The sequence below is a fragment of the Lytechinus variegatus genome, chromosome 17 (assembly GCF_018143015.1).
Source record: "Lytechinus variegatus isolate NC3 chromosome 17, Lvar_3.0, whole genome shotgun sequence".
Classification (NCBI taxonomy): domain Eukaryota; kingdom Metazoa; phylum Echinodermata; class Echinoidea; order Temnopleuroida; family Toxopneustidae; genus Lytechinus; species Lytechinus variegatus.
The window spans coordinates 29,363,627-29,389,179 of NC_054756.1; the positions used below are offsets into that span (position 1 = coordinate 29,363,627).

The 25,553-nt window shown below is 36.7% G+C and overlaps 2 protein-coding genes across 2 annotated transcripts; both read left to right on the forward strand.

The window, feature by feature from the left end:
* Nucleotides 1-6,073: 6,073 nt before the first annotated feature.
* Nucleotides 6,074-10,522, forward strand: LOC121431000 (prostamide/prostaglandin F synthase-like; the record flags this gene model as incomplete). The annotated part of the gene is made up of 4 exons (XM_041628451.1): nt 6,074-6,209; nt 7,262-7,377; nt 9,425-9,500; nt 10,360-10,522. Coding segments are annotated over 4 exons (489 nt in total), but the record flags the coding sequence as incomplete, so codon positions are not given.
* A 3,583-nt stretch (nt 10,523-14,105) lies between these two features.
* Nucleotides 14,106-24,001, forward strand: LOC121430741 (uncharacterized protein C16orf52 homolog B-like). Its single transcript, XM_041628113.1, has 2 exons — nt 14,106-14,188; nt 22,966-24,001. Exon 2 carries the CDS (start codon nt 23,158-23,160, stop codon nt 23,689-23,691), a length of 534 nt encoding a protein of 177 aa, XP_041484047.1. The 5' UTR covers nt 14,106-14,188; nt 22,966-23,157; the 3' UTR covers nt 23,692-24,001.
* Nucleotides 24,002-25,553: the final 1,552 nt, after the last annotated feature.

Below are 25,553 nucleotides of genomic sequence, written 5' to 3' on the forward strand. Positions count from 1 at the left end.
CTTATTTTACATCCGATTTTGAGGAAATTTTCAGCATTGTGCTCGTCTGATTTTTCTCTATTGATTCAAATCAACATTTTTCTGAGGTGGACTTGACCTTTAACGGTCCTGCGCCTCATCCGGGCCCCATCCTCCCGATGGAGAAGCGATGACATATGGATGAGGAAAAAGAAAAGAAACAATTTAATCCGAACTTGAGAGCCAAAACGACCTCGTCCCTGTATACCCTGCTGGCTTACTCGTTTCAGTAAACAGAAATATAAAGGAGGATAAAACAAAACAAAGGCAGAAGGGGGGAACAGAGAGGAAGAGAGAACAGGGAGAAAGAGCCTGTAACGAAGAAAATAATCAGGACAATTTCAGGTGCTCAGTTCTTTCAACCAAATTGTGAATTTGGAGCCATTGCCTCCGATCGTATATACTAGGGGTAATGTGGACTACTGAAAATGATATGATTTGAACAGATAAAGTAAAAGCAAACAAACCAACAACAAAAAACTAACAACATTAAATCATCATTAGTTTGATTGAAGCCTATAGGTTTGCAAATGAGTGAGAAATGGCCGAGGTGCCATATAAGCCCAATGTTGACATACCAAGGGAAAACGTATATAAGAGCAAAGACTCGGGAAGAACAAGAAAATAAAAGATACCAAGAAAAGGGGAAAGAAGATGAGAAAAAATAAAAGAAGAAAGAACATGATCACGGGTGAGAGGATCGAGAGAGGAGTGTCATTAAAGGTCAAGTCCACCTCAGAAAAATGTTGATTTGAATCAATAGAGAAAAATCAGACAAGCACAATGCTGACTGAAAATTTCAACAAAATCGGATGTAAAATAAGTTATGACATTTCAAAGTTTCGCTTATTTATAACAAAATAGTTATATGAACGAGCCAGTTACATCCAAATGAGAGAGTCGATGATGTTACTCACTATTTCTTTTGTTTTTTTTATTGTTTGAATTATACAATATTTCTACGAATTTGACGATAAGGACCTACTTGCCTGAAGCACAAAATATTAAAATAATGGAATTCCACGTGTTCAGGGAGGAATGAAACTGCTTTTCACACAGGGGCGTAGATAGCGGGGGGGATGGGGGGATGCATCCCCCCAGAATTTTAGGTGGGGGGATGGTGTGTACAATCATCCCCCCAGGTTTCTGTGGGGGAAGAAGCAAAACTATACAGTAATAAAGCAATGAATGCTAGTTAAAATCAATCAATAATAATAGCAGTAATAATCACAACGTACAGCAATGACAAACATGATCAAAATTGGACTTTTATTCAGAGTCAATCATCTTATATGCATTTACAACTTGCAAGTTTTAAGTAATAACAACTGTCTTGCGTCGTCATATACATTTAAGGATCGTTATTCAGAGTTTCACCAAGTACATGTGATTAAAAGACACACGAGATAATCCATGAGGCAGATCGTGTTATTTTGTTATCTTTAACTCGTCTGCTTTGGCCCATGATATTTTGTTTTTATCGAGTACGTTATCTCCTTCATTCTTTATATTTATATATTATATATATATATATTACATATATATATATATATATATATATATATATATATATATATATATATATATGTATATATAAATATATATAATATATATAATATAAATACATATATATATATATGTATATATAAATATATATATATACATACATATATATATATATATATATATATATATATATATATATATATATATATATATATATATATATATATATATATATATAAAGTATGACCCAGCTAGGGATCATGCATCCCCCCCAGGTCTAAGGACCTGTCTACGCCACTGTTTTCACATGACAATGAAAAGAAAATCAAAATGTTTCATATTTCATATAATAAAATACAAAAGAAATAGTGAGTGAGTGATGTCATCAATTCCCTCATTTGCATACCGACCCAGATGTGCATATCACTGTTTTGTGAAATGAAGCGAAACTTCAAAATGTCATAACTTTCTTATTTTACATCCGATTTTGATGAAATTTTCAGTGTTATGCTTGTTGAATTTTTCTCTTTTTATTCAAATAAAGTTTTTGTTGGGGTGGACTTGTCCTTTAAAAAAAATCATAGGCTATTTACACCAGTGTATTGGCAATCCTATATATATAGCCAGGGAAGGGGTACGGATGAGTGGACAAAATGGCAAATTTTAGACCATGCAATATAGGTTTATTTTCATTTGGTCTAATGACAATCCGTCCGATTGCCAACTTGTCAACTATCATTATTTGTTGCCTCGATCCCTTCATTTAGATTCACTCATACTGACTTTGTTATGCCGATGGGGGGAGTGCAGCCGCCCATCAGTGCAGTGGATACGACGACCTCACTGTTAATGTTGCAAGCTACTGAAATTACGGCCTTGCGCGAACTTTTTTTTTGCTTGCATAATTTGCAGACTGATATCCTATCTCAAAAGTTAGCGATTGACGAGAGTTCCCCCCCCCCCCCCGAATATCTTGATTTTGTCAAAATTTTCCCCACTCTGATTTTGCGTAAATCAGTCTGTAGCATGATTAGACATTGATTTTAATTCTGTTTTTCCTGCTTTGGGGGAAGGGTCTTGGGTGGGGCCGCTCAGCCATAGAGTTTAATACGTACTACTCTTAACTGTTGTAAGGTGAGATATGGTAATACCGGTACACCAATCTCAATTATTATCGTAAGCTACGTCCAAGTTGGGCGACTGCCTGTGCTTCATCAAGTTTCAACTCTCAAGATCAAGACAGAAAGTGAATGGGAGAAATCTGAAAGATGGCTACCGATCTGTCTAAAATTGCGACTAATCTCGTGAAGAATTTTGCGACAGGGGAGGTGAGTAAAATGTGCAGAAACAACTATGGGCTGTGCATGCAGCTCTTGACTCGCCGTCGACCGGATGCCCATGGCTCGCCTCGCCAGGTCGGCTGGGTGCTGCGAGCAGGTTTTGCCGCTCTGCACTGGATGGTGGGCTTGGAACTGAATGGATGCCGTGGGCGTGGCGTGGCGTGGCGGATGCGATATGCGGGATATCCGATTAAAGCCAAAAGGCGATACTAGGCCAAGACAGCTCAGCTGGCAGCCGTCTGTTTCGAGGAGTTTTTTAAAACATTTTTCATTTCATTTTTAAAATTTCTCCTCGTACACAGACAGCTTGCTATCGTGTTGACAGGAATAAATGTCGTTTCTGCCTTTTATTCTGGGGATTTATTCAACAATTTCTGACATTTTACAATCATCCCCAGTTAGGCCTAGTCACTAAGCATGCTAAGTCAGTGTGTGTGAGCTCGCATCATGTGTTATCATATCACATCCTCCCTTTTGTCGGTTAACTGTCCAGACTTCAATGTGCTTTTTTACATTGAATTTACGCTCTAAGGATTTTTTAACTACAAGATATCATTTTATAATTTATTAAAGTTAATAAATGTCAAAGAAATAAATCAAAAGGTATAAAAATGGTACTTTACCGATGTTTTCTTGGGGCTTAGACACAAGAAATAGAATCACTCCCAAAATAGCAGCTAAAATTACAAACGAACGGAGAGTGCACCAACAATTTATGAATGTGATATAGATATTGCTTTCGATATTAAAGGTCAAGTCCACCTCAGAGAAATGTTGATTAGAATCATTAGAGAAAAATCAGACAAGCGCAACGCTGAAAATTTCATCAAAATCGGATATAAAATAAGAAAGGTATGACATTTCAAAAGTTTCGCTTATTTTTAACGAAATAGTTATATGAACAAGCCAGTTGCATCCAAATGAGAGAGTCGATGATGTCACTCTCTATTTCTCTTGTTTTTATTGTTTGAATTATACAATATTTCAATTTTTACAAATTTGATGATTAGGACATCCTTGCCTGAAGTGCTCACAAAATGTTAAATTAACAATTAAAATAATGGAATTCCACGTCTTAAATGACAATGACGAAAAAATCAAAATAATAGTGAGTGAGTGATGTCATCAGTTCCCTCATTTGCATACCAACCGAGATGTGCATATGGAATAACTGTTCTGTAAAATGAAGCGAAACTTTAAAATGTCATAACTTTCTTATTTTACATCCGATTTTGATGAAATTTTCAGTGTTATGCTTGTTGAGTTTTTCTCTTTTTATTCAATTCAAGTTTTTGTTGGGGTGGACTTGTCCTTTAATTATTATGCGATCTGCTCCACATGCGAGCTAAACCGCTACGATCACAGGTAGCAGACGACATTTGATATATCGAGACATTAAAAAGTTAATAACGATAATGACGTCATTTAAGATGGCAACTTGCAAGAAAAACCGTCAGCTCAGGTGAAAATGTCTTAGATGAAAGATTTCTGGATCATCCAGAGGATTTTTAGCAATTACTCCGCTCCAAGGTACGCAATTACTTATATTTCCCTGATAATGGAAACCATGAAACTGTAAATTTGGCTTAAAAAAACAGTTTGAAATCGCGACCTATAAAACGTTAGTTCACTTATACGTTGGCTGTACGTACGGGCCTCCAAGCTCTTCAGTCTATGTATTGGTGAGTGGAGCCAACGTAGTTCAGCGGAACAACAAAAATACAGAGACTGAAGCTTTTGGTCTAGCTATCGTGCAGCCACCACCATTGACAATGGCATTCTCCCCGTCGGGCTCATCGATTTTTGTATTTAATTCATATTTCAAAAAGAACTGGACCAATGCAAAATGAAGATTATTATTCCGTTTTGGCCTGAAATGCATCAAAATGGGAGAAAAATAAATTCAAAAGGATGACAAACGGGGACTCACTGATCCTTGGTTGATCCGAACTCACTGATCCTTGGTTGATCCGAACTCACTGATCCTTGGTTGATCCGAACTCACTGATCCTTGGTTGATCCGAACTCACTGATCCTTGGTTGATCCGAACTCACTGATCCTTGGTTGATCCGAACTCACCGATCCTTGGTTGATCCGAACTCACCGATCCTTGGTTGATCCGAACTCACCGATCCTTGGTTGATCCGAACTCACCGATCCTTGGTTGATCCGAACTCACTGATCCTTGGTTGATCCGAACTCAAAGGAGAATGAAACCTTTGTTTGAAACAAGATAGCTTATGTGAAAACATAAAAATCAAAGAAACATATCCATGAAAGTTTAAGGACAAATCAGACAAATAATGAAAAAGTTATGAGCATTTAAATATTGCGATCACTAATGCTATGGAGATCCTCAAATTGGCAATGCGACAAAGATGTGTGATGTCACTTGTGAACAACTCTCCCCCATTACTTTAGTATAATATTTCACTGAAATTGCCTCTTTTATCAGTGGATCATGTGTTCTTTCTATAGGAGGGCATATAATACAGATTTTTAAAGAATACATCATGGATAAAGAGTTTGTATCACCACAAGAAAAAGCAGAAAGACATTTTGAGGGTATTTTATAGTCCATCAAAGGGAAAGTTGTTGACATGTGACATCACACATCCTTTTCGCATTGCCAATAGGAGGATCACCATAGCATTTAGTGATTGCAATATTCAAATGCTCATAACTTTCTCATTGTTTGTCCAATTTTTCTCAAACTTTCTTTGTTCTTATTCTTTGATTTATCTGTTTCAACACAAGCCTCCTTATTCCAAAGAATTCATTCCCCTTAATTGATAAAACATATGGTCATTGAGTCCCTGTACAGATCGAGTTAGAACTTCGGTCTCTGTAATTGGTGTTTGGGGCCAACAGAGTTCTGTGGAACAACCAACATAACAGAGACAGAAGCTTTTGGTCTAGGACAGGCCAAACCCTCGGCATAGGACCAAACTTTTCTACAGGTCTCTTTGTGGAAGGGACACTTTCCTAATAGTGTTGGAATTGAAATTTGTCAGTGTCAGAATACAAACTGTTCATAAATCGTGCCTGACTAGATCAACTTAAAGATAAAAGTAGGCCCAGCGGCCCTAAGGCCTAAGTCGTGCAATCTTCATCATAAAGATCTTTTTTTTTGTTTCAGATGGTTGCAATCTCTTCATTTTGGGAGAAGCAAGCCTGTGTCATCCACTTTATGAGACGGTTTGGATGATCCGCGTGTCGGCTGGGTGCCAGCGAGCTTGATTCGCTTAGACCCCAGCTTGACGAGGCCAATGTACGACTCGTCGGTATCGGCCTTGAAGATCTCGGAGCTCAGGAGTTTTTGGATGGCGGGTTTTGGAAAGGAGGTAAATCATAGAATATTGTAAATTTCCTCATGTGAAATATGCTTAAAGCCTTTGGAAATGATATGTTTATTGAAAAATAAGTTAAAAGCTAATGTTCGATATCCACTTCATCAGATGATGATGATGATGAGCATGATGAAGATGATGATAATGGTGATGATGATGCTGAGGATGATGATGATAGTGATTTTGATAATGGTGAATGTGATGTTGATGATGATGATGATAATGGTGGTGATGATGATGATTGTAATGAAAATGATGGTGATCATGGTGATGATGATGATGATGAAGAAGATGATATTGATGTAGACCAAAAACTTTGGTCTCTGTTATGTTGGTTGTTCAGCTGAATTCCGTTGGCTTCACTCACCAAATACAGAGACCAAAGTTCTAGCGCGATCTGTACAGGGGACTCAATGGCCATATGTTTATGTACTAAGTTTGGGTAAAACAGGGAAGTGAAGTTGCGCGACAGCCGAGGTAAGTCACTGTTTTTTTCCTTTTAACTTTATTTTTCCCCCTTTATTGGCAATTAATGCCAAGAGGGAATATTAATTTGCATTTCGTTCACATTAATTTTCATAAGTTCGATTCATTAAAGACAAAAATTGAAGAGCCCCAACGGAAGGATTTTGAATTGTAAGTCCCCTAATGGTGGCTGCACGATAGCGAGCCGTCTGTGTGCGAGGAGAAATCTAAAGAAATTTAAAAATTAAAAAAAACTCCTCAAAACAGATGGCTGCCAGCTGTCTAATGTTGATAATGATGATGACGATGATGATGATAATGATTGTAATGATGATGATGATGATGATGATGATAATGATGATTGTAATGATGATGATTAAAATGGTGGTGATGATGATGATGGTGATGACTTCAGGTGGTCTTGATGATGTTTAGTGATGATGGTCGTGATGATGATGATGATGATAATTCACTATTGCATCATATCGTCTTTGAAGGTTGGCTCTTCCTAAATCCAATATCTGAGTGTCTGATGGGAAAAGATCATGTCTTCATTTCCATGATTTTCTTTTTTTTTCCAGATCTTTTCATAGATCAACAACAAAAAAGCTACCAAGGACTTGGTTATAAGAAATACAGCTTGATGAGCATTATGAAGGCTGTCTTCTCAGCTAAAACTAGAGCTGCACTTTCGAGGGTATAGTTGCATTCAATTGTTGATTATATTTTGTATATTGATAGTCCTTTTAAAGAGGGAGTCACCTTGGCATTTAGTTGGTTGATTAATGCAAGTCAAACCCCCCCCCCAAAAAAAAGTATATATATTTCACATGCATAGAGCAAAATGAAATCGGGTAATACTGCAAATTTTCTTTAAAATTGGATGTGTTACAATCAGATTGTCATTAATTACTATTTTCCTCGCAGACAGTAAACATGTACAATACAGGGATATATGCGAATAAGAGAGTTTAAGATGTCACCCATTTATTTTGGCATATTTGACAATAAGGAAAATCTTCACTGACTGATGAATCACTATAGGTTAGGGAAAATCACCATATGGTCAGGGATAAATGAATCTACATAAGTGATATTGTAAAGAAGAAACAAGATGTTTTATATTTCCTGTAATGAAATTTGAATAAGAAATAGTGAGTGGATGACATCATCACTTCCCCTATTTTTATACTTGTTTGTGTTAATTCTCTTACTTATATCAACCTTTTCTTGCTAGGGTGGACTTGCCATATTTCATGCGGTCATCCAATTTGTGTGCATTTTGTGTGTATTGATCAAAACCCATGTCATACAGTATCGTGAAACAATTCCGTCTTTCTGTTATTTCCTGATTGATCATAATACTTGTCATTCAAATTTCAATGTGAAAGAATTCAATTTCTTTTTGTTATTTCCTGCTGACCGTACATGTTTGTAATTATCTCGTGCTTGAGGTGGATTATGTCTATGCATAGCATATAACCTACCTAGATAAAAGTGTGTGTACAGAAAAGATTAGTTAGAAGCTTGCATTAGGCCTATAATAAGCCCAACTCTCAAGTACATCTATTTGGCTTATCTGTCATGTGACCTTCCACCTAATATAATGCATGTAGTTACTTGTGTAATGGTCTCACCTTGGAGCTATTCACTGAAGGCTCTGTGCTAAAAATATTTATATCTAATTCACTAGCAAAATGCTTAAAATATCATCAAAATCTGACAACAAAGAGTAAAGTTATTGAATTTTAAAGTTTAGCAATATTTTGTGAAAACAGTTATATGCATGTCATGAATATTCATTGGGTGGGTTGATGATGTCACATCCCCACTTTCCCTTTTCTTATGTTGTTACATGAAATCATTTTTGTTTCATTATTTCATACATGTGTGAATGATATGTCTCCCTTATATTGAAGTAAGTTACAGTGCAATATCTAATGCACTTTATCAGTTTTCAATCCAACGATTTTAGTTCTTGAAGGGAAAATTTTGAATAAAACTTATTTCATATAATAAAATGTAAAAGAACAAGTGGGGATATGATATCAATTTGCTCATTGAATATTCATGAAGACCAGCCTAGAACTGTTTCACCAGAATATTTTCAGTGTTTTGTTTGTTTGGAGGAGAAATGTTGTGTCACCATTTTTAGACACTTAAAGCATAATCTGTTCTAGAAGATTGTTCACCTTGAACGAGTATATTCGACTTGGAAGGTCAACTAATGTACAAGTTCATCTGTAGATCAAATTTGATTTTGTAAAAGGGGAAGCCCACCTTGATGAAAACTTGGTTTTAATAAAAGCCGAAAAAGAGTAATGATTGTTGAAACATTTGATTTTGAGACAACACAGACGAGCAGCTCCTCCGTATGTTGTGTGATACATGTGTAGATTTTTTAGAATGGAATTTCTTAGAAAAATTGAAATTTATATTATTTGTGCATAGAAAAATCATGAGACAAAATTTCATGCCTCTTTCTGTTATTCCCACCTGTTATGTTCCATTTAAAATTGGGATAGGGTAACTGCTTGATTTAATAACTCTTTCTTTGATCAATGATAGGTTTTCATAAAACCTAAAATATTTTCTCTCATTTTTCTGCTATTATTAGAATCAACTTACTGTCAGAGTGATATCCTCCCATAACTGTACTTCAAAGGAGTGCAGAGAAGAAATAAGTGCACAAATATAATTTTCTGGTTATTGGAATATTTATTTTATTTTATTTTCTTTGACAGGCAAGTGATAAAAATATTAAGGCTAACATGAAAGGAGAGAAGCTGCAAATTGGAGGAACTCTTATCATCGGAAAAGGTTTGTAATTGAGAAGTTTTCAAAGGCTTTATACTCTCTATAAAAAGGATTAAAATGAAGCCAACGATGATAATGATACAGTAAAATAAATGTTGATGGGGAAAATGAGAAGGACTCGTTGTAAAAAGGAGGAGGTAGAAGAAGAAGAAAAAAGGAGAAAGAGGAGGAAAAGCAAGAAAAAGGAGGAGGGGGAGGGGCGTGTAGAGAACAAGTTATAACAAGGTCTTCCAAATATAAAAAGTAATGACACCCTGTAAAAGTTGATCAGCATAATGACATAGGAGAGGGAACATAAAAAGGAGGATGAGCGAATGAAGAGGAAGACTGGTGTATTCTTATTGAGTATGGAAGTGTGACATCAGAACCCAACAGTTTTTTTTTTGCTTGTTTTACAATGCCAAATAATACATTGATTGACTTCAATGAGGCTAATTAGGCCTTCATGTTATAACCTTGTGGGCTCCAATGATCAGATTCTTACCAAATTTTTGCTGTAGATTTTTTTTTGTCATACTCCTCACAGATGAGAAATAAAAAGCAAATTAATGAAACAAAAATTATCACAAGCTATTCTATAGTCCCTCCAGTACCTTGAAAAATACATGTATGACAGCCATGATGCTAATGTCAAGGGCTCAGCTGTCTCATAAAGAGACTGATCCAATCTAACACAATTATGAAGAGCCAGCAGCGTCAACATCTAAAATGCATGTTCAAAATACTTTCTAGATTTGTTTTATATTCAGACATGTACATTCAACTTTCTCTTGACAATTTATTGTGCATCCTCCTCAAAAACTTTGTAAGACAGGACTCAGATATCATTTTTCTTCTCTATGTATTTCTTTTTAATATGCAGGAGGAGAAGTACTAGAAGATTTCAAGCAGGAAGCCCCTGGTGACCACATACCTCTCCAGACTGTACTGAATGCCTTTGGCATCAAAGCAGAGGCACCAAAGACCGATGGGGCCGAAGGTGGGGCCGTCGTATGCAACGATGATGTATGCCAAATGAAGTAAAAGAATACAAACTTTATGAACTCTTCCACAACTGTTTGAAGGAATGCAGCCTTCGCTCTACAAAGCTTTTCAAAGATGCAGGGTATTCTACAAAACAGAAGAGACAATGCCCAAACGACTGATGTAGTATTTCATTTTATCCTAATATCAAAACAACACCACTATGACAATCCCATAACCACACAATTCTTGTTCATCAATGTATTATCAGTGGTGCATATTTATGGTGGCAGCAGTGGGATCTAATTTGAAGAAGTAGCATGAAGCAGAGAATCTGTGAATCCTATTTTGAATCATATTGAATTTGTATACTTGAGTTAAAATAAATCCTCTCTATTTCTAACATGTAATCTATGTATTTTGTTTGTGAACATTAATACATGGGTATTTTGTCTTTCGATTCCTTCTTGGCGTTGCTATTCCAGTATTGCACAAAAGATTCCATGTTCTGTCATATAGTGTATTAATTTATCATTATTATGCAAATGAAAAATATTGTATGTATTTGAAGATAGTGGTAGGAAATCCAGTATAAATTTCATTTCAAGAACATACCGGTAAATATATATCGGAAAAATATTTGAAGTATTGACATTATCAAAGAAGTGAAAGAACATTGTGATATTTTATGTAGTAGTCATATGTCTGCACAACACTTCTTTAAAAGCATTAAAACACACTTTGTCAGGGAATTCAATAATATTTTAAAAGTACAGTATTTTTCTTTAATGTTCAATTCAATTTCGATTTATCAGATATAAAACATAATACAATGCTATAGTCCAAAGACGAATTGAGCAATGTTTACATTAAACATTTTATTTACATTCGAAGATTTGTATATTACACACATGAAATTATTCACATTTAAATGAGAAAACAGTTTGATAATTCTCCGTAATTTTATGTTTATCTGTGGTACTGTTACGGACCATTTTAATTTGAAATGAAATGATTACTAATTTGACCATTATGCCATTAGTACAGCAAAAGTTGTTAAATACAAATATTAAACCGAGGATTAGACTTACTGTTAGACTGGTCAAAATTGCTACCATAGAATATGTGAATGTTCGGTCATAAAACATAGCCTCAAAGTGATCTCCTGTAGGTCCTCATATTATTCCACACTAAACATGCTCTCACACTCCGCTGCTCAAACGTCATGTTTTCAGATAAATTGAGGTAGGAGCAATAATAGCTAATATAAGAACAAATGATGCATCATATACCATACATAACTGTTACCTAGAAAAAAAAACTCTTATTACTTGTAAAAATATTTTGAATTTCATTATGAAAAGCCTTGAATAATAAATGCTGATCAGTTTCTGCAGGTATAAATGATGAAAATCAGTCCTAAAGGGAATTACATACATAATTACATACATCATAAAATGTGACAAAAAAATGAAGTATGGCATAAAAAAATTGTGCTCTGGATTCATTTTTGGTCACACTTTTCCTACGAATTTCACTGTCTAATTCATCTCATTGCTAAATTTGTTATTGTGTTTATTTACTCTATGCTTTTTTATAATTATGATATATTGGTGTATACAGGAGTTATATACCAGCAATATGTAATTTATGAAATGTAATTGTTAAATATTTATATATGCAATGATATAATAAGTCACCATAAAATTAGATTTCCCTGTGATACAGAATTTGCTGTGACCTTTAGATGACCTTTGACCTATGATACTTGATTATGTAAAGTCCATTACTGGATCCTAATCAGGTTGATGTTTCATCAATCGTCACTCTAAGGTACAAATTCTGTCTCAAATTGGGCATGTATTTTATTGGTGTAAAATTATCAATCATTTATGCACATGAAATGTCAATAAAATGAAATGAAATATTTGTGTGTACTTAATTTCTTAGTTTATTTGTTAATATGTTGTGGGCAGTGTGTTGTACAAGCAAATTATTATGTTCTCGATCAGATTATTCTTTGTGAATCATTTTGATTCCAGACAAGTCTTGATTCAATGTATATATTGACTAATGTCACATTGCACAAAAATTATGATCAATTGCAAATCTATTTGAGGCTCCCTAAATCATTCACATCGTGACTTGCGAGTAATTGCAAATTTGCAATTGATTGCTGTTTGGCTTTTTGCAACAAGGAGAGTAAACTAATTTGCTACAGCTAAAATGGATTTATCAATGTAAAATTGCAACAGAAAAATTTATTGTAATTGATTGCAAATAGTTTCTTGTAACCCCACCCAAGACTGCTAAAGAAATTGATCATTTAATCAACTGATTTTATTGATTAATTTTGCTAGTTGACTGGCTTGTTTAATGGTTCATTGGATTTTTTTGTTGACTGATTGATTGATTGGTCAATTGATTGGTAGGTTAATTGATAGATAAGTTGATTCTTTTATTTTTCATTTATTGTAATTATTATTTTTTTGTGTGTTTGAGTGAGTGGTTGTACTGATTTTTTTTTCTGAATGGTTTCCTAAATAATTGGTCAGTTTGTTGATTAATGTGACCCGCATTATGTGTGAGCAAGTGCCCCCTTCTTGTAAGTGCCGTATGTTATACTCATTTCAGTTGTATGGTTTTCCGGGGAGCAACCCTGTACGGGTTATCTAACCTTTGTTGTCTCCCCGAGACATGTTTTTATATTTGTATATATATACTTGTCTAAATAAATTCAATTCAATCTCGCATCAGTCCCCCCCCCCTCTTTTTTTTACCCAAGAAAAGTGCCCCACACGAACATGTACTGTGTCCCTTCCACCTGAGAAGGAACCCTTTTGAAACGAAAAAACAATGTTCTCACTTCCATGTTACTACAAAACTTGTAAGGATAATCCTACATGCATTTAGCTTTACAAGTCAAGTGACTGGGGTAGATGAGCAGAGGCATACAGACGAGGGCCTCTATCTGCCCCCTCCCCAGATTTTTCATGACCAAGAAAAAAAGAGAAGAGTGAAATATGTTATTTTCTGAATATTAGTTGCCAAAATCTATCACAAAATGGGATTTTCGTTATAAAAATGTCAAAATTTTTGCTCACTTGCAGTTTCTTATAAATTTCTGTGATATCTTGCCCCCTCAAAATTTTTGCCCCATATGCCACTGTAGATAAGACCTTTTGTCTTTTTTAAGATGGTGTCCTTTTCAAAAGAAAAGGTGCCCTTTTTATGGGGGTCTTTTTTTTGCTTGCTTGCTTGTGTAGATATAGGCCTGGCATATAAATGAACATAAAATACGCCCAAGAAATAGCAAAAACCTTTCCTTTTTAAATTATAATAATACATGTAAATATGTTCAATTATCAAGATATTTATGGTACAGAGAGTATCTTTTATAGTGTGTTTGACCTTTAAATCCTCAATGGGACCGCTTTTAGTGTTGAGGAAAACATTTTCTCACCACCCCCTTCCTCCCGGAAAATCCCTTTCAGTCGTCGTTTTGAAGCTACGTTAAATGAACTGCCTTGTAAATTATGTACTTCACATTCAGCTCATAAATACATTTATAGTACGTTGTAGTTCACTGTGAAGTTAGCAGATTATTTCTCGCATTTTGTGAGTTAATGATAACTGTGTGAATTAGATACCTACGTAGTATACCTGTCAGGACAGCCCAGCTGATCTCATTGTACACAGCTCATACTGGGTCTAATATTTTCAAAATGGTGAGTTTATCAAGATATTTATGGTACGGAGAGTATCTTTTATAGTGTGTTTGACCTTTAAATCCTTAACCTGCCAGTGAAGGTGGCGAGAATCGCCACAACAAGACAAGCGCAAGTGCGAGATCGAGAGACGTGATTGAGATTATTTTGAGATTCTGTGACTGTGTCTGTGAGAATTGTGTTGACGCAGTCACGCAATGCCAATGCAATGCCAGTGGCGAAGCATTGGAAATGACATATTGCCACTTCACTTTAGTTTTAGATCTAACGTTGGCGGCAACCATCTTGATCCATGTCCCCGGTGACTCGGTTCCATCGACAATTTTTCAAAACGTTTACCTAACTTAGACCAAAAGCTTCAGTACTGGGTATCTGTTATTTTGGTTGTTCAGCTTAACTCCGTTGGCTTCACTCACCAAATACAGAGACCGAAGTTCTAGCGCGATCTGTACAGGGGACTCAACGGCCATATGTTTATGTACTTAAGATTGGATAAAACGGGGAAGTGAATTTGCGCGACAGCCGAGGTAAGTCACTGTTTTTGTTCCTTTTAACTTGATTTTTCTCTGTTTTTTGGCAATTAATGCCAAGAGGGAATATTAATTTGCATTTTGGTCGCATTAACTTTCAAAATTTTTATTCATTAAAGATAAAAATTGAAGAGCCCCGACGGGGGGATTTTGCATTGCAAGTCCCCTAATGGTGGCTGCACGATAGCGAGCCGTCTGTGTACGAGGAGAATTTTTATATAAAATGTTAAAAAACTCGAAACAGACGGCTGCCAGCTGTCTAGGCCTAACTGAGACATGTCCTACCTGTCTCTACCGGTACCAACCTCGTAGTTGTTTGATCAAATGACAATATCAAAATCAGAAAAAATATGATCATTGACTTGAGTCCTCTAGGCTCCAACATGTAACATGTTAGTTGTGTGTCACTTGTCTCTTCACTCTCCACTTTATTGGCGTAATATTGTAAATCAGAATTGCATCTACTTTTCTTCTCTGTATCATTCCAATTTTAATATCATAAATTTAACATCTAAGCTTCGAATCAGTCCAAATCATAATCAGTCATTCCTCAGACATGCCACTTCATAGTTCACGCGACTGAATAACTCAGTTCTAGGCTTGAAATATAAGTTCCATAACTTTACTTGTGTGTTTGCAATTATACAACGTCACTGTACACAATCGTGGCAAGGCTATTAGTATGCAGTTCTTTGTGTTAGTCTTTGCATTCAGACTTTTCATTACTTTCTAGTCAGGGATATCACATTTCTCCCTTTTTTCAAAGATAATAATTTTCATCTTTATCAAATTAATGTTTCCAGATCTAACATAATAAACGAGTTGTGTAGTTATCTCAAAATGTTGTATATTTGTTTTGGTATAAAATCAACACTCTTTTTTTTTTTCAAATTGTTTAAAACTCCTGAGTTCAAACTTTTGCTTCAGGCGAAATTGTCACATTTTCTCTTTCAATTTTCATGCAATTGGTGTTTCTTTTTGTATGTGTAATGAGCTGCATTAAACTATATACATCAACATATATACAACATGATATAAACTTAAACAAAAAAAATGTCCTTCTGTCCTTCATCCGAATCTTTTGGTTTGGTGAAAAGTCCTTTCCATACCATGGATTGAATTATTCCATCGACAAAGTTCTTTTTTTTTTTTTTTTTAGTGTCTCTCATCTTACAGGTTTGTGACATATTCTTTTAGATATGATGGCGTTCTCCTCATTCTCTTTGGTCGGGGTGTGGGTGTCACTGTAGGTATGTCATTGTCGTTATTTTGTACTGGACTTGTCTCCTCACTGATGTCGTCCATTTGTTTTGGGTCTTCAATGTCTCTTTGAGTGTTCATGAGAAGCTTTTCTCTCCATTCTTCCTCCTGATTTTCTCCATCCATGTTCTGAACTATGTTGTTGGCAAGTTTGAAATGACTCGAATCTCGATACATCTCTCTTCCATCTGATATTCTGCGTGCTGCAATTGATGAACCATCGATTCTAAATACAACATAAAATGCTGGCTCATACGCAGTTGTCCACTTGGTCTTCTTTGTCTGGCGTAGCAATACAAAGTCACCAACAACAAAGTTGTGTGTCTTGGTGTTTCTGTTCTCTCGTAACTTCTTTCCTCTTTCTTTGTATTCACCATCCTTCTTGTTGATCTTTTCATCCTCCATACTAGCTTCTTCTCTTGGGTATTTGTGGTCAAGTTTGGATCTAACTGACCTGCCCATCAGTGCTTCATACGGTGGTGTGCTTGTTGCTGGGTGTGGTGTTGATCTATAACCCATCAACATATCTTGTAAAGCAATCTCTCGATCTTGCTTCTGGAGATGTGCTATTTGCTCCGTCTTGTTAAGCACTTTCATGAAGCTTTCGGCTTCACCGTTGGCTCTTGGGTGGCCTGGTGTGACTCTGTGATGTTCAAAACCTTCTTCCTTTGCAAAATCTTGGAATTCTTTTGAATTGAATGGCGGTCCGTTGTCGCTTTCAACTCTTCTGGGAACTCCATGCGTAGCAAAGATTCTCTTCAGTTTTGTCTTGGTTGCCTGAAATGAGGTTGATCGTATTGTTTCGACCTCTGGATATCTGGTTCTCTTGTCAATGACAACAAGATTATAATGACCATCTGGGTATGGACCTCCAAAATCCATTGAGACTATATCCCATGGCTTCTCTGGGATTGGTGTTGACTTGACAGGTTCTTCCCTGTGATCCTTTGTAGTTACTTGACATTCATAACACTGACTCAAGTGTTCCTCAGTCATTCTGTTTATTTCCGGGAACCAGTACTTGCTTCTCAGTAGTTGCTTGGTTCTTGTTATGCCAAAGTGACCTAGTTTGTGTGCTTTCTCGATCACTTTTTTCTGCAAGGACCTGGGTATCACTATACATTCTAGTCTGAAGATTACATCTTGTGCAATGTATAGTTCATCACGAAGTGGGTAATATGGTTTGATATCTTCATCCTTCCTGAATTCCCACCAATCATTATTCATGATTCTTTCTTTCACTTTCTGCAACTGTTTGTCTTTTCCTGTCTCTTCTTGGATTCTGTCTATGACTATGGCATGTTCACTTTCTATGATCTGCTTGATTACTTTCTCTGTGTCATCTGAATCAGTCTCTGGTAGTGGATGTCTGGACAAGTAATCCAGTGGATCAGCTTCATTTCTTCCTGGCTCATAGATTACTTCATAATCCACATTTTGCATTTCCATCACCCATTTCTCAATTCTAGGTGGCAGTTTTGCTGTGGGTTTGTTGAACATTGGGATCAATGGCTTATGTGCTGTGACTATCTTGAACTTTGGTGCTCCTAGTAGGTACATTCTGAATCTGTTCTTTGCCCATTTTATAGCCAAGGCATCTTTCTCAGTTTGGCTATATTTCTTCTCTGCTTTTGTCATGCTTCTACTGGCGAAATGGACAGGCTGCAATCCCTTCTCAGTTTGCTGGAATAATCCTGCTGATAAGCCTTCATTGAAACTTGCTTCTGTTCTCAGAATGATGGGCTTATTGGGGTCAAAGTATGTAATAGTATCTTCACTTGTGATACTTTGTTTCAGTTTCTGGAATGCATTTTCCTCTTCATCTCCCCAAACAAACTTAGTATCTTTCTTGGTCAGTTCTCTCAGGGGTGCAGTAAGAGTAGAGTATCTGGGTATAAATTTGGATAAATACCCGATCATACCAAGAAAACTTCTCACTTCTTCCTTGGACCTTGGTTGTGAGCTTTCCTTGACTGCTCTGACCTTTTCTTCAGTTGGCTTTAGTCCATCTTTGGTGAAGAGGTAGCCATAGAATTCTAGCTGGTCTACTCCAAACTCACACTTGTCAGAATTGAAAGTGATATTGAAATCTGTAGCTCTCTTCAGGACTTGTTCTAGAGTTGCATTGTGCTCCTCAAGAGTTTTCCCTCCTATCAAGATGTCATCTCTTTGATTTAGGCAGTATGGGATGTCTCCAAAGATGCGAGTGATTGTTTCATCAAACAGGTCTTGTGATGATTTTGCTCCAAAGATCAGTCTTTTAGGTCTCATGTTTCCCCATGGGGTGCTGAAAGTTGCTATGTGTCTGGATTCTGGTGCGAGCATCAACTGGTGGTATCCATTCTTCATGTCTAACTTGGAGAAGACTTTACACTCATGAAACTTGTGGATGAAGTCCTCTACCACAGGATTTTGGTTTATCCTGCTCCTTTCCATCTCTTTGTTTGGTATTCTTAGATCAATGCTTGCTCTTATCATGTTCTGTGTAAGACTCTCTTTTGGTTTGTCCTTAAACCTTGGCTTTGGTTGTATCACTAATGGTGAACACCATGTAACTGGCTCATCTTCTGGTAGTGGCTCAAATATGTCTTCAGCAACACAGTGATCCAACCATTCCTTCAGCGGTTTCTGGAGATAGTATGGAACAGGGCGTGGCTTTTGAGCAACTGGCACTGCACCTTCTTTCATATGGAAATGCGCATAGATATCCTTGTTGTTTCTTTTGTCATGTATCTTTCCAATGCCCTTGAATGCCTGAGCATTCTTCTTGATTATCTCGTCCATAGAATCTGGTGGCTTGCTAACTTTCTTGGCTTGCAGAGTACCATTGGGTCTTATCTCCAACATTCCTAGTTTGATTGCGGATGCTCTTCCTAGTAGTGGTACACTGTCTATCTTCCCTCTTATCACATAGAATTCTGTTTCTATACCTAAGGTTTCATTCTCCACAGTTGTTGTGAATTTTCCTTTGACATCAAGTTCAGTTGTCAATGCACTGAGCTGAACCTCTGTGGGATGTAACTTTAACTCTCTATCGGATCTGTTAGATAATGCTTTAAACTGGTGCTCATCCATAAGGTTGATCTCAGAACCACTATCTACTTCTACCTTCGCGTCTAGATTAGCAATTCTTATTCTGACATGCTTATCCTGGATGCCTATCTTCCGAATTCGAACTGTTTTGGCTTGCTTGGTACTCAAGTGTTGCATAAACTCGTCATCAGAACTTGTATCTCCTTCCTGTTTCTTGGCAGTTTTCTTGACAAAGCTTTTGTGTTTTCCTTTCATTTCTTTACCAACCTTGAAAGAACTTGTTGCCTTCTTTTTGTCATCTGCTTTTACCTTGGAGTTGGAATTTGATTTACACACTGAGGCGAAGTGGTTGTACTTGCGACATTTATTACACTGCCTCCCATAAGCTGGACAATCTTTCCCTGGGGGATGTTTGTCAATCATGCCACAAAATGAACAGGCTCTCTGGTTCTGCTTGTTTGATTTTGGGTACATCTTTCCAACTTTACGTACATCCTGCGTACTCATGTCTGCCACTTGAAGTGAAACATCTTCTTGCTGCGTGGCTTCACTCAATAATTCGTTTAAGTTCCACCCTTTACTGATTGCCTTTTGAATTAGAGATGTGCTCTTAAGGGTTTGAATCAAATGCTCTAGGATCCTCTCCTCCAGTGAACTTCCAAATTCACACTCTACAGCTTTCTCCCGAACACGAGCAACATAGGCAGCAGTGGTTTCTCCTTCTTGCATTCTTGTTTTCGAGAACAGGTAACGAGCATGATGCTTGTTTTTCTTAGGCTTGTAATACTCATCAAGTTTCCTCTTTAGCTTTTGGTATTCATTCATTGGATTGTTTACATCCGTTTCTATTGGGTCTGGGAGTGATCTTGCTAACCTGGCGATATCCTTTCCCCCATAGATGATTAGTGCATCAGCTTTGTCAACAGGATTCACTATCCGGAAATACCTGAATTCCCTTTCTAATCCTTCTAACCATTCCTCCCAAGCTTTCCCAGTTGAAAGTTGGTTATCTGGGTGGGTAAATGGACCAGTTTTCAGATTTCTTGTTTCACTAACCACTGTTATGTTTTGACTCTGCCCAGTAGCCATTATTGTACACTCTCTCACCATATACAGTCACAAAAGAAATCTCCGTACAGGTTTAGTATAACAGCGAAGTGGGGTCAAAACAAGCGGGAAAGTTGTGGCAGGACACAGCTACTCACCGTTGGGCAATGCGATGGCTGGGCACACACCCATCACGTCGTCATGTTCTGTGGCGATTCAAAATTTTGGCAGGGTCGCCAATTTAACATCTAAGCTTCGAATCAGTCCAAATCATAATCAGTCATTCCTCAGACATGCCACTTCATAGTTCACGCGACTGAATAACTCAGTTCTAGGCTTGAAATATAAGTTCCATAACTTTACTTGTGTGTTTGCAATTATACAACGTCACTGACACTGTACACAATCGTGGCAAGGCTATTAGTATGCAGTTCTTTGTGTTAGTCTTTGCATTCAGACTTTTCATTACTTTCTAGTCAGGGATATCACAATAACCTTGTTCATAGAATGAGTGCTTCTTTTCAATCTCTATTACTTGGACTTGGATATTAACTAGGAGTACTATTACTCGTGATCCAAGTCCCCTCTCCTAAAAAGTACTAAATGGCAATTAACCCGTTGATATTCATCTACCCCTCATTTCCCTAGAGCTTCAAAATCACTCCGCCACTGTTAGACAATTTTCTAGAGATGATAAATGAATATTTTCGATAATAAGAATCATTAAAATGAATGAACATCACATTAAAAACACCATTTAGCTGGCTAATTACTCCTCATGATCCGAGTCCCCTCCCCTTGTTAAAAATGTCAAATTTCCCCATAGGAGGGCACTTGGATAACTAGGAGTACTATTAATACACGTAATTATAATACACTAAATGTTGTTCCCCCTAAACCAAATATTGAATGCTTAAAAAAATCTTTTATGTTCTCCGCCGCACGGGTCTGGAACAATTTACCAGACTCACTTCAGAATGCAGTTACAATAAATTCTTTTAAATTATCCTTTAAAAATTAAAAAATGTATTTCCTATGATATGTCAATTTTTGACTCACAATGGCTGCCACAATCACTATGAGCATTTGATTGCATCTCTATTCTTCACTTCTCCTTACTTGTTAATACCGATATTCCTATACTTTTAAATCTTTTCAGATAGTATTAGTAATCCAAGTATTTTGTCCATAATAACCCTTATATTTTATTTGTTGTAACATACAATTCCCCTATTCCTCTTTAACATTGATGTTACATTGCTTTTATTTGTAATGACCATAACCCTTTGATATCTTATTGTTAGACTTTCATTTTTAACTGATTGCCATTTTTTTTTACTCGATTTTCTATTGTGCCAGAATTATTCCATTGTTCATTGTTTTTATCAGCGAATAAATTATACAATTAGTAGTATTAAATTAGTTACTGTTCCCTTTTAATAATTTAAAATATTTTAGTCTGATTAATATTACCATTTAAGTAACAATATTTGTTTATTTATGTTACTAAGTATTGTTATCTTTGATTTAGATTTTGACTTTATTTTCATGTATGATGTGATGATTACGTTGTTCTTTATGTTTTCATCAGGTCATTGATGAAAAACAGTTTTATACTGATCTTTTGTACCTGGTTAAATATGTTCTAATAAATAAATAAATAACTAACTTACTTGTGATCCAAGTCCCCTCTCCTAAAAATACAAAACGGCAATTAACCCATTGACATTCATCTACCCCTCATTTCCCTCTTCTTCAAAACCACTCTGCCACTTTTAGACAGTTTCTTAGAGATGATAAATGAATATTTTTGATAATAAGAATCATTAAAATCAATGAAAATCACATTAAAAATACTATTTAACTGACTAATTACTCCTTGTGATCCGAGTCCCCTCTGCATGTTAAAATGTCAAATTTCCCATAGGAGGGCACTTGGATAACTCGGAGTACTATTACTCTTGATCCAAGTCCCCTCTCCTAAAAAAACAAAATGGTAATTAGCCCGTTGATATTCATTCACCCCTCATTTCCCTCCTCTTTAAAACCACTCTGCCACTTTTAGACAGTTTGCTAGAGATGATAAATGAATATTTTCAATAATAAGAATCTTTAAAATCAATGAAAATCACATTAAAAACACTACATGTATTTAATTGTCTTACTCCTCGTGATCCAAGTCCCCTTCCCCATGTTGAGACTTGTCAATTTCCCATAGGAGGGGACTCGGATAACGAGTACCGGGTAATATGCTTACAATGTAAAATGTGAAGATTTTGGGGAGGGAAATGAGTGATGACACCTAAATATTTTTCAGCTCCTGATGACAAAGAAGTTTGATGAAAGGGCATGACATATTTGTTTGATATCAAATTCGTCATGATAGCACAAATATTTCATAAGAATTAAGATACAGTAAATTTTATGATGTTTGGCAAGTGTAACTTTTCTTTGAATTTCTTGTGTGTATGTAAACTTCTGACCTCAACTCTATAATGTTGCAAAGATCTACTTGCAGATTCGCCATAGGCAGGATGGTTGCATTGAACAAGTAAATAGGCCTAGTTCTAGGGTTCGCTCTACTGCGGGTGATGGTTGATTGAATGTACAGGAGGAGAAATTTAATGAGACCTTCAGAGAAGAAGTGAAGAACAAGGTTTGAAGTTTAGGGTTCCTTCAAGAGATGTCCACACTGTGCAATCTTGTTGGAACTTCCAATCAGACTGTTAAAAAGAGGTGTCAAAGAAACCGATTGTACAGTATATTAATTGTTTAATGTGTATTTCTTGAAGACCTAATAATAGTTTGGCCTTACATATTTAGAGAACCTTTTCTGGCAACCTATTGTTGTTTTGGGGATGGCTAATTCACCGATTTTTCTTTACTTTTCATTTCCTTTTTTTGTAGGTATGGATTCTGGAAAAGCTCTTTCTCTGTAAAGAAAAAGTGAACAGAAAATAGAAGCATTCTGCAACCTAAATGTGGATTAGAAGACACACAGGATGAATACTGTGAAGACTGTTATTCAACTGATGTGAGCCATTTATTCCTGTACAGAAGTCTTCTTAGGGTAGAAAGTGGTGACAACTCAATGCAGCCATGGATTCCTTTTTGAAAGCTGCAGGGGTGCTATACTTTGTTGCTGTTGCACTTGCAATGGTCAGCCTTGCTTTGCCTGAATGGGTGGTGTCAGCAGAGCGCGAAGACCTACGTCTTGGACTACTGCAGCATTGCCAACAGATCCACGGTCGTCCCATGCAGTGCAACTATCGCTATCCGCCAGATGGACCGGTGTCATGGATCTTTGCGGCCATCCTCATCCTCCTTGGCGTTCTCGCGCTGACGATCGGCATGGTGATGATTGCGCTTTCGGACAAAATGCCGCAGCTGAGGCGATATCCAAAGTACCTTGGCCTCGCATCTTGGTCGCTATTCTGTCTTGCCATCGTCATGTTCCCAGCGGGTTTCAATCTCCCCTTGATCGGTGGGGAGAGCTTTCTCTTGCCAAGTAGCGCTAAGACGGGGATCTCGTACGGACTCTTCTTCACAGGGATTTTGTGCACAGTCTGCGGGGCTGTGTTAGCGCTGGGAAGGATGTACTTTGCAATGATCGTCTGGAGAGGACATACATGAAAATGCTACAGACAACAAGTTTTTAATGCAGACTTACATGTACAATGTAAAGTAGAATATAGAATGTGATTGATTTGCCATCATTATTCAAACTGTACAGAGATTATATAGTTTATGCATACAAAGAGTATTACCAGAAATCATGCAATCTGTTTTTAATGCTGAACATTGACTGTTAGCTGCTTTTGTGATTACGTACATGTATTTCTGAGGAACAAAATGTGAAAGGCAGTTTCTCATAAAGAAATCCATTACAAACTTTATATTTCAAAAAGATTCATCAGATGTACATGTACTCTATTCACACCCGTCATGAGAACAAATAAAGTTCCTTCAATAAGAACAAACATATAGGATACCGAGTTTGCGGTAACTATGGAAGATTAATACGCTGTCACAATGGTTTACATGGTTGCCATTGAGTATCTTTATGATTAAGAAAAAGTAATAATTGCTTCAATTTAATGAAAAGAAGAAATCTTCACCATACTTTTCAGTTGCTTCCAAAAGAGCACAAAATACCGGGTAATTTAATGAGAATGTGTGGTCTGAGTCAATTCTTTCGGATTTTTGGATTTAGAAATCCTATGAATATGAGAACCCCCCCCCTCCCCTATCGCCTCTCCCCGAATTTCTAATTTAAATAAGCAAAGTAAAATCTTGCACATATCTCACCTTTCCCTTATCTTTATAGCCTGGCGATATAAGTCTTCACTTTACAATGTATATATGTGTACTGTAACAAAAAGCCAAGTGGTTGATCATAGAGTAGATTTGTACTGCATGTACCTATTTGAATAGTTTTATTAGTTGTACAGGGGCCCGTTGCAGAAAGAGTTGCGATCAATCGCAACTCTAAAAATCTTGTGCAACTTGATTTTCAACCAATCAACAGCGCGCATTTGGGACTTGTGATGGATTTTCCGACTTGCGTTTAAACGCAGCTCTTTCTGCAACGGACCCCCCTGATCATCAAATTCCGGGATGGGGATACATGCCATTTGAAACAAAGCTCATGTACTATCAATGATACATGTAATATGCCTTATACAGTACAAAATTATTTTCTTGAGCCAAGTTATCTTTATACAGGCATAAACAATTGTCCTTTTCTTGTTACATGTACACGGCTCAGCTTATATGATTTGTGCAAAACTGATTGGTTACATATCAAATGGCAAGGTGCTAAAGATGTACATGTAAAGCTTTGACAATATCCACTTGATCTGATACCTGTTTGTCTAACGTCATGTTTTGTCTGTAATGTTTGCGATCTGCACAGCATTTTGTTTTCATTCATTATTTTATTATAACATACATACGCAAAAAAAACATTATAGGGAGGCTAATTACTTGTAAGAAGGGGAGAATTTTTATTAAGGTATGCTTGAGATTTTCAATAAATGTAGGGTTGAGATTGCAGGCATTATAATACAGGATAGACTGTGGCTGCGTTTATGCGACCTCGACCCAGAATCATGATTTGAATCACAATTTGAATCATGATTCAAAACAGCAGCATGAATCACGATCCGACAGAATCAGCGTTTATACGACCATCGTTCTAACGCTGTTTCTCCCTGAATTCGGGCCGATCCAGTGCGCATCACAGTGCGCAGTTTGACCCAGGAAGTATAGGTCAACATTTTCGCACGTGTTTCTAACTTCACGTCGGCTGCTAGATTTTTGCTGCCGCCGGAGCTAACGAGCAAACGTTTGTGCAAGTGCAACGCTTACTCGGCTTCCGAAAAATAAATCTTTTACTTCCAGCATTCCGTGTATTGTACCTCATATTGTTTTTGATCGGGAACCAGAAGGGGTCATTATCCTCCCTCCCACCTCCCGATCGATTTTTCTTGTCT

What these genes read in the sequence shown, in the direction of transcription:
- LOC121430741 (XM_041628113.1), top strand. Translation starts at nt 23,158, where the DNA reads ATGGATTCCTTTTTGAAAGCTGCAGGGGTGCTATACTTTGTTGCTGTT.